At 36.1% G+C, this 15899-nt stretch overlaps 1 protein-coding gene across 1 annotated transcript in view; it reads left to right on the top strand.

The window, feature by feature from the left end:
- LAMA2 (laminin subunit alpha 2) overlaps positions 1-15899 on the top strand; it is a 653829-nt gene that overhangs the window by 374930 nt on the left and 263000 nt on the right. Inside the window, exon 18 of the mRNA XM_081529101.1 lies at positions 181-308. Within this exon, the coding sequence (XP_081385227.1) occupies positions 181-308 (128 nt within the window). The remainder of the gene's footprint in view (positions 1-180; positions 309-15899) is intronic.

Raw genomic sequence — 15899 nt, forward strand, 5'->3', positions numbered from 1 at the left:
TTTTTAAGCTAGATATTAAATTAATTTTCAATGCTATTTCGCAGCTGTAAAATTGACCATTTTATGTGGGAAATTACTCTTCCTGGCGGGAACAGACTAATGATTCTGTAGACCTATTTTTGGTAATGCATTGATGCTAGAGACTGGAATAATAAACTCCGATGTGCACTTCTTCCTCAGAATTGTAAGGATCACACTGATGGCCCATATTGCAATAAATGTCTTCCTGGTTTCTATGGTGATGCTACTAAAGGAACCTCTGAGGACTGTCAGCCCTGTTCCTGTCCACTCAATAGCCCATCCAATAAGTGAGTAACAAACTTACCTCTTTCCAGAGTTGGGAATCTGGTTCTGCAAGTGTATTTTTGATATAGAATTTAACCTTTCTCTTGTCACACATAAATAAATAATAACGATGTGCATAAATTTCTCAGGAAGATAATATGAATTTTTCTAAATGTAAAATATTTAAAGTTATGGCTGTTTATTCCATGAATTTTTTTAATACTTTTAGCTCTAGTTTTGGGGATTTAGTATCTAAGATACAGAACTCAAATAGAATTTCTAAACCAACTACAAAGAACAGACATATATTATACAAACTTAGACACGTACTCACAGACACACACACACACACACACACACACACACACACACACACACACACACACACACACACACACACACACACCTACCTTCATACTGTATTAAAAAATACTACTAATAAAATACTGCATATTTGGGTCCCAGTCACACACTGTTTGTAAGTCTTAGGCAAGTCGTAAATCCCTCAAAAAGGTAAAATAAGAAATAAATCTAGTTGACCTTTAAGCAACAGTTTTATCCCTTAGTTATTGAATGGTTTATCATATTATCATGTAATATCATATTGTATATATATTTTTATCTTATTGAAATAGTTTAATGATATTATAAATTACAAAATATTGAAATATGGGTGATAGCACTTTAGTTTGCATAAACCACATCATGAAAAGTTTAATGCAAACTTCATACAATTTTTCTATTCATCCAGATATCTTTGTTTTTTAAAAAATTTTCTGCTTGTTCATCTGAAACAATAACTTTGTGTAGCAGACTTTTTAAAGTATATATTTTGTCTGATCTATCCTTTACCTTTTAGGGGAACACTTATTCCAGATGCTGTAATTCACTTTCCCCTCAGGGGCAACCATCTCATAAGCAAGACCCTGAAACCAAAAATCTCTTTTTATTTTAATTAAGCATATTAATTACAATAATAATCAACACCTTTTATTAGTAAAAATTGTAACTGTAGTTTTAAATCAAATTTTTAAAAATTTTCTTAAAGGTTAGCTTAGTGCTTAATAAAATTCATATTTTTGTATGTAATTTTCATCTATTTCTGAATGCTGTAGTAATCCTTGAAGTGCAAAAATTTTTCATGATTTTTAATAAAATCCATCAGTTACAACTTTTTAATGTGAAGGTGTTACCAAGTTGGTCATATTTTGCAGTCTTATCCAAGGTATTTCTAATGAAAATGGTCTTTTATTGCTAGAGTCCATGAATACTACAAGTTAAAGATTTTGAGATTAATTCTGTCACTGAATTTAAAAGTTATCTTAGGAACTACGCTTCCTGCACTTCAGCCCACATGAAATCCTTTTCCTCTTCCCTGACAATATCCCTCCATCAGAATTTCCATCTTAGTCATTGGAAAAGAAAAGAAGAACTAAGATTTAATGAAAGCAGACTACTACATTCTAGGCATTATACTTGGCATTATTTTACACTCACTTATTAAACTGTTTCTGAAGGTTAAATAATGCCAAATATAATACCTGACCCTATACCTAGAATGTAGTAGTCTGCTTTCATTAAATATTAAGACAGGAGTTTTCAAGTGGGAAAAGAGCATGATAGTGCCAATTTCTGGAACTGGAATTCCTTGATTTAAATGCTGAATTTCATTCTTTCTAGCCGTATTACTCTGGGAAAGTTACTTACACTCTCTGTGCCTCAATTCTGTCATCATAATTAGAACCCTCTCAGAGGGCTGTTGTGAGAATTGAAATGCACCAAGCACCTAAAACCATGATTGAACATGGTGAGCCTAATACAGAGACTGATCATTTATTAAGTAATTTGCTCAGTCATAAAATATTAAAGTATCAGAGTTGAAATTTTAAGTTTAAAGTCCATATGCTTTCCATCCCCCTACAGTCTTACATTAAGGGCTTCTTTAAAAAACACTGCATTTTAAGCGATAGCATTAAGAGACTTAAATTGGAAATGGGGTAATGTATATTAGTGATCAGAATATTTTCAGAATTAAGGGCATGTGCCTGGATGGTTACCAAACTGAAGATCTTTTTGCAACCAGGGATGTCAGAGAAGAGGAAGAAAGCTAAAAGGAAATCTGGAAAATAATGAGTACGTTGGACATCCATGACACAAATCTTGCTCTCTGGTGTACTTGTGAAGGGTTAGATCAAGCGATGGAGAACCTACTCACTCACTTCAGTGAAATTCTCCAGAACCATCCAATTTACAAAAAACATTGAGGAAAACAAAGGGATGGCATCTGGTTACTCATCTACATTGCACTCGTTCTCAACCAAAATATCAGTGGCATTAACATAGCTGTCAGTCCAGCAGAGCTGGCCATTCATAGTACCACATGAATCCTAGCCTAAAACATTTGCAGAATTATATAATCGAGTGAATATATAGAACTTATGAATTTATCCTCAAATTGGACTGGTATTATTATAAATATGGATGAGCCATTAGGGAGAGAACTTTGCTTGGGTAACTATAGACATTCATGACCCATCCTTCTCTGTTCACTGTGCTTCTACTTTAAAATGGATTCAAATTGTGCTCCTAAAAGAAGAAAGTCAGCAAGCATTAAAACACCATCCATCATCTGTCAATGATAAAAAGAATTGAGGTTCCAGTATCCAGTGATAAAATGTTCCTAAGTATGGTATTGCAGTTTGATACATTGTGCAGATCTTGATTCTTTAAGGAAAGCTCAATAATAACAGTAATGAAATATTTAAAGATCCTTTCATTTAAGGTGCTTTCATTTACATTAAATAATTGTTAAATTATTAGGTTACAATTTTATCCTTACAAGTAGAATTGGCAGTAGAGTGCAAAAACCTATTTTATGCCAGCTTTAAATGTAGCATTTTTAAAGGGAATTATACCCAATACTTGTAATAACTTAGAGTAGAATATAATCTGCAAAAAAACCTGAATCACTTTTCTGTACACCTGAAACTAACAACAATATTGAAAATCAACTACAATAGAAAGGTGGCATTTTTGTTTAAGTAAAAAGAAGCAACAGTGACAATTCACTTTGTTTAAAAATTTATGTTTAAAGGTATTAGGTTTTTAAGTTTGCCACAATTTTGAAAATTAACGTAATTCATAAAATGAACAACTGTGATGAGACAAAATTTTATTTTAATCTAATAACCTGAATTTGTATTCACTAAATAATGGGATATTTAATGACTTAGAGAAACTCTCCTTCTAAAAATGTTTTTGAAAAATCATTATTCTTATAATCTGAGTTAGAAACGCTGAGGAATAAATTGACTAGTCACATATTATCCAGGAGATGTGATTTGAATGTTCACAGACTATTTAGGAAAAAAAAAAATCAACTAAAGGTTGCTGCAACCTTCATCTAGAAGTGTGAGGCTTAGTGATAGTTTTGCCTTGTGATTTATCTATTTAATCCCTGGTCATAAATCTTATAGATCACAAGCATTTTGGCTCCAAATTTCTTAGATAATATTGCAAAATAAATCAAATGTGTAGGGAGATAGAGATAGATTGGTATAATTATTATGATGTATGAATACAGACAAGCATATAATATTTAAATTATACATATATATCACTTTATCAACTATTTACAGTGTCCACTGTTTGCTTACCCATCTCATCTTGGTGATGTATATATTCCAGCTATAGATTGTAACTAGGTAGTGAAATTTATCTCTAGAGAAGCAAATATTTGTAAACACTTCAAATGTTTATATTCTTTAAATGCTGAGATCACATAACTTATAGATTAAATATGATATGAAAGAGACACATGACTGTCCTTGAACACTTAGGATATGTGTGTTATATAATAAAATTAGAGATATTCTTGGCTCAAAGCTGAACAGAGAGTAGGCTCTTAGTAAGTTTTGTTAACTAATCATGAATACTACTTCTTTGTGTGCATCAGAAGTACTAAACTTTAAATTTTTGAAAGAATTGACCACTTTTAGAGTTGACTTTGGGGCTCATCCTAGAGGTCACATTGAATGATAGTTGTTAAGTTCAGTTCACTTCAGTCGCTCAGTTGTGTCCAACTCTTTGCGACCCCATGAACTGCAGCATGCCAGGCCTCCCTGGCCATCACCAACTCCCGGAGTTTACACAAACTCATGTCCAGTGAGTCGGTGATGCCATTCAACCATCTCATCCTCTGTCGTCCCCGTCTCCTCCTGCCCTCAATCTTTCCCAGCATCAGGGTCTTTTCCAATGAGTCAGCTCTTCACATCAGGTAGCCAAAGTGTTGGAGTGTCAGCTTCAACATCAGTCCTTCCAATGAACACCCAGGACTGATCTCCTTTAGGTTGGATCTCCTTGCAGTCCAGGGACTCTCAAGAGTCTTCTCCAACACCACAGTTCAAAAGCATCAATTCTTCAGTGCTCAGCTTTCTTTATAATCCAACTCTCACATCCATACATGACTACTGGAAAAACCATAACCTTGACTAGGTGGACATTTGTTGACAAAGTAATGTCTCTGCCTTTTAATATGCTGTCTAGGTTGGTCATAACTTTCATTCCAAGGAGTAAATGTCTTTTAATTTCATGGTTTCAATCACCATCTGCAGTGATTTTGGAGCCCAAAAAAATAAAGCCAGTCACTGTTTCCACTGTTTCCCCATCTATTTGCCATGAAGTGATGAGACCGGATGCCATGATGTTAGTTTTCTGAATGTTGAGCTTTAAGCCAACTTTTTCACTCTCCTCTTTCACTTTCATCAAGAGGCTCTTTAGTTCTTCTTCACTTTCTGCCATAAGCGTGGTGTCATCTGCATATCTGAGGTTATTGATATTTCTCCCGGCAATCTTGATTCCAGCTTGTGCTTCTTCCAGCCCAGCATTTCTCATGACATACCCTGCATATAAGTTAAATAAGCAGGGTGACAATATACAGCCTTGACGTACTCCTTTTCCTATTTGGAACCATTCTGTTGTTCATGTCCAGTTCTAACTGTTGCTTCCTGACCTGCATACAGGTTTCTCAAGAGGCAGGTCAGGTGGTCTGATATTCCCATCTCTTGAAGAATTTTCCACAGTTTATTGTGATCCACATAGTCAAAGGCTTTGGTGTAGTCAATAAAGCAGAAATAGATGTTTTTCTGGAACTCTGTTGCTTTTTCGATGATCCAGTGGATGTTAGCAATTTGATCTCTGGTTCCTCTGCCTTTTCTAAAACCAGCTTGAATATCTGGAAGTTCACAGTTCATGTATTGCTGAAGCCTGGCTTGGAGAATTTTGAGCATTACTTTACTAGAGTGTGAGATGAGTGCAATTGTGCAGTAGTTTGAGCATTCTTTGGCATCACCTTTCTTTGGGATTGGTATGAAAACTGACCTTTTCCAGTCCTGTGGCCACTGCTGAGTTTTCCAAATTTGCTGGCATATCGAGTGCAGCACTTTCACAACATCATCTTTTAGGATTTGAAATAGCTCAACTGGAATTCCATCACCTCCACTAGCTTTGTTCGTAGTGATGCTTCGTAAAGCCCACTTAACTTCACATTCCAGGATGTCGGGCTCTAGTTGAGTGATCACACTGTTGTGATTATTTGGATCATGGAGATCTTTTTTGTACAGTTCTGTGTATTCTTGCCACCTCTTCTTAATATCTTCTGCTTCTGTTAGGTCCATACCACATTCTATTGTTTTCCTCTATTTCTTTGCATTGATCCCTGAGGAAGGCTTTCTTATCTCTCCTTGCTATTCTTTGGAACTCTGCATTCAAATGGGTTTATCTTTCCTTTTTTCCTTTGTTTTTTGCTTCTCTTCTTTTCACAGCTATTTTTAAGGCCTCCTCAGACAGCCGTTTTGCTTTTTTGCATTCCTTTTTCTTCGGGATGGTCTTGATCCCTGTCTCCTGTACAATGTCACAAACCTCTGTCCATAGTTTATCAGGCACTCTATCAGATTAGTCCCTTAAATCTATTTCTCACTTCCACTGTATAATCAGAAGGGATTTGATTTAGGTCATACTTGAATGGTCTAGTGGTTTTCCCCAATAGTTGTTAAAGTTAGTACTTATTCCAAGATGAAAGGAAAGTTAAGGAAATGTTCAATTCAGCCACATTATTCAGAAATTTTAGAATGTTAGGCATTTTAGACAATTTGCCACACATTATTTTGTGTCCACATATGAGATTATCATGTATCTTACTAGTCCCATCTATCATAAGGAAAAAGTAAACTCCAGAGAAATTAAATGCCTTGATTGAATATATAGCTTGCTTGCTTATGGCAGAATAGATATTAGAACCCATATATTCTGATTCACCTCTCTGTGCTTCTTCCAGTGGGGCTATAGAAATAGAAACAATTATAGAGACATTGAAGAGAGGAAACAAATTTAATAGAACTTAATGTCAGAAAAACTGTGAATGTCCATTGTAAAAAATGACTGCTGTTTGGTGATAGCTATTCTAACTCAAACTTAAGAGACTGAAGCAGGATGAAAAACTGCAGATTTAATTATTAATACCTAATAAGTAACTAGGGCTTCCTTTATGGCTCAAACAGTAAAGAATCTGCCTACAATTCAGGAAACCTGGGTTCTACCCCTCATTTAGAAAGATCCCCTGGAGAAGGGAATGGCAACCCACTCCAGTATTCTTGTCTGGAGATTTCCAGACAAGAGGAGCCTGGCAGTGTCCATGGTGTCGCAAAGAGCTGGACACGACTGAGCAGCTAAGACTTCCCACTGAAATGGGTAACTAAATGCCTTCAGCATTGAACAAACCAACATATGTTGGCAAAATTTTTAAACTGTTCTTAAATTATAACTATAACTTATTGTGGTACTATGCGAAGTATTTGCTTTCATACTTTATCAGCGTGCAGACTTTACTCAGATCATGTTCCTCTTTTGCTGAATGGGAAGCTCATGTTTAGAGAGACACAGAAAGTATGCAATTCTAATTACAAAATCCAATTATGGATATTCCATCAGATTCCACACTATTTGGAGACAATTAAAGAAATATGCTTGCTTAATGAGTCTCATGAGAATAAGTGGAACAGAGGTCATTGAACTGAAATAAGGAAAAGCCTGTGGACAAATTTCAAAAATTCATGTGACCCAAACCATAGTCATGAAGTAAGATGAGTTTTCCCTTCATTTTTCTCCTCTTCCTCTCAGTCTTCCACTCCTTCAGCAGTTATGCATGGACCGTCTCACCATCTTAACCCTGGTTTCCTCACTCACTGACACACTGCAGCATCTTATCCCATTTTATCTTTCTTCCCCTGTGTAAGAATTCCAGGCAACAATTAGTTAATAGGAATACTGCTCCACTACTATACATGCAAACATAGAACATGTCCTGATTGTCTAACCCTCAATGCTGAAAACTTCATGCTAGTGATGAAAGAACTCATTATTTCCTATTACATCACAGGAACCAAGAGGTTTCTGGGTTCCCTTTTGCATTGGCTGTGAGAAAGTTCAAAGCCACATGTTGATCTGTCACTATCCAATGAACATATTGTATAGTATATACATATACCCATATAAATGCATTTTTATATGAATTCTGCACTCTAAATATACCCTTAATTTTTATGTTAATTTTTAGTTTTGTTCTCTTTTATTGCATCATTTTATCTTAATGTACATACTTTGATAGTTAGGATTAAAAACTTTCTGAAACAAAGTGGATTGTATCCATGTTTTTACCTTGACATATGTAAATACACACATGTGCTCACATACATATTCATTTATATGTACATATATACACTTACTTATAAATGGATCAATATAAATATAAAAATCTATATTCAGTCATTTAAAAAGACTGTTTCTTTGTGTAGATCCTTACTATTTATTCTGGCAATAGCTTCTCTTGCTCCCTTTTTGTGAAAAATGCCTGCTATTCTTGATCTCTTGTGTCTTCTGTGGAGTGACTAAGCCAGGAAGCAGAACAGTGCCTCTGCTGGCATGGAGCTGGCCAGTTAGAGTTAGATGACATAATCTTGGAATCTCTTGAAGTTAGCAAAGATCTTCCAGTTCCCTCTTTCTTTCATAGAACAGTTAGCTTCATGTATTTGCCAAAATCAGTGTCAAGTTGCTGCATTTGCCAATCCAATTCTGTAGTCATTTCTTGATGTACATGTTTATTTCTCATTCTAATTTTATGTTTGTGGCTGAATACCATCATCTCTATAGTTATAACTACAGTTACAGCAGTAAGGGAATGAACCCTGTTTACATTGTTTAAAGGGTATTGAAGCACAAATACAAACATATTTTATGAGGAGCTTTTATTTAGACTCATTGTGTCAAGTAGTTACACCACTAGAAGTTTGTGTGCTAAGTCACTTCAGTCAAAGTTTAAATTTACTTAATTCCGAATTAAGAAGGTGTGAAGGACATGACCTTGTCACTAAACAGCAACAAATAGGGAAAAGAGAATATCAAGTTAGAAACAAAGTTTTGGATTCCGTGCTAAATTCTCCTGGAAATTAGTATATGGCTTTGGACAGGAAAAATTATGTCCACCCCAACCAGCTCGTAGGACTATGTGAAAATTTGATAGAATTATTCGTAAGAGCTCACTAAAAATGTAAAGAGCTAGTCAAATCTGATATATTGTTATTGCTTAATTTTTTCTGAAAAAGCATCGTTTTTTTGTCAGAGTGCATTTTACTTTACTTCTGTCATTCTGGGGCTTCCCTGGTGACTCAGAGGTTAAAGCGTCTGCCTGCAATGCGGGAGACCTGGGTTCAATCCCTGGGTCAGGAAGATCCCCTGGAGAAGGAAATGGCAATCCACTCCAGTATTCTTGCCTGGAGAATCCCATGGACAGAGGAGCCTGGTGTGCTACAGTCTACGGGGTCGCAAAGAGTTGGACACGACTGAGTGACTTCACTTTCACTTTCTGTCATTCTAACTGAGGCAAGAGTATATTTAAGAATTTGAAATCTATTTTATGAATAGTTTTAAGTGTCAGAAGCCTTGTGGAGCTCCTTTGACATGAATTATAGTAAACTAATTTAGGATTAAAAAATAATCGATGTGGTTTCCTTTCTTTTTTATTTATTTTAATTAATTTATTTATTATAATTGGAGGCTAATTACTTTACAATATTGTGGGTTTTGACATACATTGACTTGAATCAGCCACGGGTGTACATGTGTCCCCCATCCCGAAGCCCCTCCCACCTCACTTCTCATCCCATCCCTCTGGATTGTCCTAGTGCACCAGCTTTGCGTGCCCTGTTTCATGCATTGAACTTGGACTGGTCACCTATTTCACATATAGTAATATACATGTTTCAATGCTATTCTCTCAAATCATCCCACCCTCAACTTCTCCCACAGAGTCCAAAATTCTGTTCTTTGTATCTGTGTCTCTTTTGCTGTCTCATATATAGGGTCGTCGTTTCCATCTTTCTAAATTCCATATATATGCCTTAATATACTGTAATGGCATTTTTCTTTCTGCCTTACTTGACTGTGTATAATAGGCTCCAGGTTCATCCACCTCATTAGAACTGATTCAAATATGTTCTTTTTAATAGCTGAGTAATATTCCATTGTGTGTATGTACTACAACTTTCTTACCCATTCATCTGCTGATGGACAGCTAGGTTGCTTCCATGTCCTAGCTATTGTAAACAGTACTGTGATGAACATTGGGATACACATGTCTCTTTCATTTCTGGTTTCCTCAGTGTGTATGCCCATCAGTGTGATTGCTGGGTTGTATGGCAGTTCTGTTTCCAGTTTTTTAAGGCGTCTCTACACCATTCACCGTACTGGCTATACTAGTTTGCGTTCCCGCCAACAGTGTAAGAGGGTTCCCTTTTCTCCACACTCTCTCCAGCATTTATTCTTTCTAGACTTTTTGATAGCAGCCATTCTGACACGTGTGAGATAGTACCTCATTGTGGTTTTGATTTGCATTTCTCTGATAATGAGTGATGCTGAGCGTCTTTTCATGTGTTTGTTAGCCATATATATGTCTTCTTTGGAGAAATGTCCGTTTAGTTCTTTGGCCCATTTTTTTGATTCGGTCATTTATTTTTCTGGTATTGAGCTGCAGGAGCTGCTTGTATATTTTTGAGATTAATTCTTTTAATTAAGCCCATTTGTTTATTTTTGCTTTTATTTCCATTACTCTGGGAGGTGGGTCATAGAGGATCATGCTGTGATTTATGTCAGAGAGTGTTCTGCCTATGTGTTCCTCTAGGAGTTTTATAGTTTCTGGTCTTATATTTAGCTTTTAAATCCATTTTGAGTTTTTTTGTGTGTGTATGGTGTTAGTGTTCTACTTTCATTCTTTTACAGGTGGTTGACCAGTTTCCCAGTGTCATTTGTTAAAGAGATTGTGTTTTCTCCATTGTATATTCTTGCCTCCTTTATCAAAGATAAGGTGTCCATAGGTGCATGGATTTATCTCTGGGCTTTCTATTTTGATCCATTGATCTGTATTTCTGTCTTTGTGCCAGTACCATACTGTCTTGATGACTGTAGCTTTGCAGTATACTCTGAGGTCAGGCAGGTTAATTCCTCTAGCTCCATTCTTCTTTCTCAAGATTGCTTGGCTGTTCGAGGTTTTTTGTAGTTCCATACAAATTGTGAAATTATCTGTTCTTGTTCTCTGAAAAATACCATTGGTAGCTTGATAGGGATTGTGTTGAATCTATAGATTGCTTTGGGTAGTATACTCATTTTCACTATATTGATTCTTCCAATCCATGAACATGGTGTACTTCTCCATCAATTTGTGTCATCTTTGATTTCTTTCATCAGTGTTTTATAGTTTTCTATATATAGGTCTTTTGTTTCTTTAGGTAAACTTATTCCTAAGTATTTTATTCTTTTCGTCGCAGTGGTGAATGGGATTGTTTCTTTCACTTCTCTTTGTGTTTTCTCATTCTTAGTGTATAGAAATGTATGGGATTTCTGTGTATTAATTATATATCCTGCAACTTTACTATATTCATTGATCAGCTCTAGTAATTTTCTGGTGTTGTCTTTAGGGTTTTCTATGTAGAGGATCATGTCATCTGCAAACAGTGAGAGTTTTACTTCTTCTTTTCCAACTTGGACTTCTTTTATTTCTTTATTTTCTCTGATTACTTTGGCTAAAAATTCCAAAACAATGTGAATAGTAGTAGTGAGAATGGGCACCCTTGTCTTGTTCCTGACTTTAGAGGAAATGCTTTCAATTTTTTGCCATTGAGAATAATGTTTGCTGTGCGTTTATCATATATGGCTTTTGTTATGTTGAGGTATGTTCCTTCTATGCCTGCTTTCTGGAGAGTTCTTATAATAATTTTGTCAAAGGCTTTCTCTGCATCTATTGAGATAATCATGTTTTTTCTCTTTCAATTTGTTAATGTGGTGTGTCACATTGATTAATTTGCAAATATTGAAGAATCTTTGCATCCCTGCGATAAAGCTCACTTGATCATGATGTATGAACTTTTTAATATGTTGTTGGATTCTGTTTGCTAGAATTTTGTTGAGGATTTTTGCATCAATGTTCATCAGTGATATTGGCCTGTAGTTTTCTTTTTTTGTGGCATCTTTGTCTGGTTTTGGAATTAGGGTGATGGTGGCCTCATAGTATGAATTTGGGAGTTTCCCTTCCTCTGCAATTTTCTGGAAGAGTTTGAGTAGGATAGGTGTTCACACTTCTCTAAATTTTTGGTAGAATTCACCTGTGAAGCCATCTGGTCCTGGGCTTTGTTGGAAGATTTTTGATTACAGTTTCGATTTCCATGCTTGTGATTGGTCTGTTAAAATTTTCAATTTCTTCCTGGTTCTGTTTTGGAAGACTATACTTTTCTAAGAATTTGTCCATTTCTTCCAAGTTGTCCATTGTATTGGCATATAGTTGCTGATAGTAGTCTCTTATGATCCTTTGTATTTCTGTGTTGTCTTTTGTGATTTATCCATTTTCATTTCTAATTTTGTTGATTTGATTCTTCTCCCTTTATTTCATGATGAGTCTAGCTAATGGTTTGTCTATTTTATTTATCTTCTCAAAGAACCAGCTTTTAGTTTTCTTGATTTTTGCTATAGTCTCCTTTCTTTCCTTTTCATTTATTTCTGCTCTAATTTTCATTATTTCTTTCCTTGTACTAACCCTGGGTTTCTTTATTTCTTCTTTCTCTGGTTGCTTTAGGTGTAAAGTTAGGTCATTTATTTTATTTTTCTCTTGTTTCTTGAGGTAAGCTTGTATTGTTATGAACCTTCATCTTAGCACTGCTTTTACTGAATCCCATAGGTTTTGGGTTGTCGTGTTTTCATTTTCTTTTATTTCTATGCATATTTTGATTTACTTTTTGATTTCTTCCATGATTTGTCAGTTATTCAGAAGCATATTGCTTAACCTCCATCTGTTTGTATTTTTAATAGTTTTTTTTCCTGTAGTTGACATCAATCTTACAGCATTGTGATCAGGAAAAATGCTTGAAATGATTTCAACCTTTTTGAATTTACCAAGGCTAGATTTATGGTCCAGGATGTGATCTATCCTGGAGAATGTTCCGTGCATACTTTAGAAAAAGGTAAAATTCGTTGTTTGGGGGTGAAATGTCCTATAGATATCAATTAGGTCTAACTGATCCATTGTATCATTTAAAGCTTGTGTACCCTTGCTAATTTTCTGTTTCGTTGATCTATTCATAGGTGTGAGTGGGGTATTAAAGTCTCCTACTATTACTGTGTTACTGTTAATTTCCCCTTTCATACTTTTTATCATTTGCCTTACATATTGAGGTGCTCCTATGTTGGGTGCATATATATTTATAATTGTTATATCTTCTTCTCGGATTGATCCTTTGAGCATTATGTAATGTCCTTCTTTGTCTCTTTTCATGGTGTTTATTTCAAAGTCTATTTTATCTTATATGAGTATTGCTACTCCTGCTTTCTTTTGGTCTCCATTTGCATGAAATATTTTTTTCCAGCACTTCACTTTCACTCTGTATATGTCCCTAGGTTTGATGTGGGTCTCCTGTAGACAGCATATATAGGGGTCTTTTTTTGTATCCATTCAGCCGGTCTTTGTCTTTTGGTTGGGGCATTCAACCCATTTACATTTAAGGTAAATATTGGTAAGTGTGGTCGCATTGCCATATGCTTTGTTGTTTTGGTTTCGAGTTTATAAACCTTTTCTGTGTTTCCTGTCTAGAGAAGATCTGTGTTGAAGAGCTGGTTTGGTGGTGCTGAATTCTCTCAGCTTTTGCTTGTCTATAAAGCTTTTGATTTCTTCTTCATATCTGAATGAGATCTTTTCTGGGTATAGTAATCTAGGTTGTAGGTTTTTCTCTTTTATCACTCTAAGTATGTCCTGCCATTCCCTTCTGGCCTGAAGAGTTTCTACTGAAAGATCAGCTGTTACCCTTATAGGGATCCCCTTGTGTATAATTTGTTGCTTTTCCCTTGCTGCTTTTGATATTTGCTCTTTGTGTTTGATCTTCGTTAGTTTGGTTAATATATGTCTTGGGGTGTTTCAACTTGGGTTTACCCTGTTTGGGACTCTCTGGGTTTCTTGGACTTGGGAGGCTATTTCCTTCCCCATTTTAGGGAAGTATTCAACTATTATCTCCTCAAGTATTTTCTCATGCCCTTTCTTTTTGTCTTCTTCTTCTGGGACTCCTATGATTTGAACGTTGGGGCATTTAACATTGTCCCAGAGGTCCCTGAGATTGTCCTCATTTCTTTTAATTCTTTTTTCCCCTCTGCTTCATTTGTTTCTACCATTCTATCTTCCACCTCACTTATTCTCTCTTCTGCCTCAGTTTTCCACTGTTTATTCCCTCCAGGGTGCTTTTGATCTCAGTTATTACATTATTCATTATTGATTGACTCTTCTTTATTTCTTCTAGGTCCTTGTTAAACATTTCTTGCATTTTCTCAATCCCTGTTTCTAGTCTATTTATCTGTAACTTCATTTTATTTTCAAGATTTTGGATCATCTGTACTATCATTATTTTGAATTCTTTTTCAGGTAGACTCCCTATCTCCTCCTCTTTTGTTTGGTTTACTGGGCATTTATCATGTTCCTTTATCTGCTGAATATTTGTCTGCCTTTTCCTTTTGTTTAGATTGCTCTGTTTGGGGTGCCCTCTCTGTAGGCTGAAAGTTCTTGGTTCCTCTTTATTGTGGAGCTTGCTCCCTGTGAGTGGGGTTGGACTAGTGGTTGTCAAGGTTTTCTGGTTAGGGGGGCTTGCGTTTGTGTTCTGGTGGGTGGAGCTGGATCTCTTCTTTCAGAAGTGTAATGAAGTGTCCAGTAGTGAGTTTTGGGCTGCCTAGGGGTTTGGCATGGCTTTAGAAAGCCTGTCTTTTAATGCTCAGGGCTGTGTTCCTGCTTTGCTGGAGATTTAGCATAGTATGTCTTGCTCTGGATCTTGTTGCTTCTTGGGTGATCTTGGTTTCAGTGTAGGTATAGAGGCCTTTGATTGAGCTCTTGTCTATTAATGTTACCTGGAATCAGAAGTTTTCTGATGTTCTCAAGTTCTGGAGTTAATTCTCCTGTCTGGCTTTCAGTCTTATTCTTATAGTAGCCTCAAGACTTCTCCATCCATACAGTGCAGATCATAAAACATCTAGGTTAATGGTGAAACAATTCTCCACAGCGAGGGACACCAGAGATGTCCACAGAGTTTCATGGAGAAGAGAAGAGGGAGGAGGGAGATAGATGTGACCAGGAAAAGAGGGGGAATCAAAAGGGAAGAGAGAGATCTAGCCGGTAATCAGTTTCCTAAGTGTTCCTCAGAACACTAAGTGTTCAGCCCAGAACGCCCAGAGAGATTCACAGAGTTAAGTAGAGAAGAGAAGGGGGAGGGAGGATATAGAGGTGACCTGGGAGAGAAAAGGGAGAGTCAAAAGGGGAGAGAGCAATCAAGCCAGTAATCACACCCCTAAGTGAAAATGGATACTGAAGATTAGATTCTTAAAGGTACAAAATTGATAACAAATACCAAAAACAAAGATTAAAAATCTAGAGTAGAGGTTAGACTCTCAAAAAAACAATATTAAAAATACAAAACAAAATCAATCACAAAAATTATGAAAAATACATATATGAAATTTGCTTTAAAATAGGGTATTTTTTTGCAAGGTAATAGTAGGTTATAAAAATAAAAATTAAAGGAGTAATAAAGAACTTAAAAGAAAAAATTTTAAGTGATAATAGTAAAAATATATCTATGGATTTCTCTGGAGCTGTTGTGGGCAGTGTGGGGTCAGTTCAGTTTCAGATAGTTCCTTGTTCCAGCTTGTACTTGTTCTCAAGGTCTGTAGGCCCCCTCCAATGCTTAGTCAGTGTTAACTACAGGGTTTTAATCTGTTGCACCTGTCACTTCCGGAGCAGTTCCCTCTTTGTTTATTTTGGCTTCCTCTGTTTGCATGTCTCTTCAGTGTCTAATTTTCACCCTTACACAAGGGATTGAAGGTGGTCACTTATTTAGGCTCACTTGTTCAGTTGTGTTGTGGCGAGGGAGGGACCCTGAAAATAAATATCGCTGGCGTGTGTGGGGAGTGCTCGCAGTATATGGACCACACTGGGTTTGCCCCAGATCACGGTGGTGTGTTCTTCCTGGGTCTACACTGCTCGG

Source organism: Giraffa tippelskirchi, chromosome 9, assembly GCF_054371585.1.
Source record: "Giraffa tippelskirchi isolate mGirTip1 chromosome 9, T2T-mGirTip1v1.2.pri, whole genome shotgun sequence".
Classification (NCBI taxonomy): domain Eukaryota; kingdom Metazoa; phylum Chordata; class Mammalia; order Artiodactyla; family Giraffidae; genus Giraffa; species Giraffa tippelskirchi.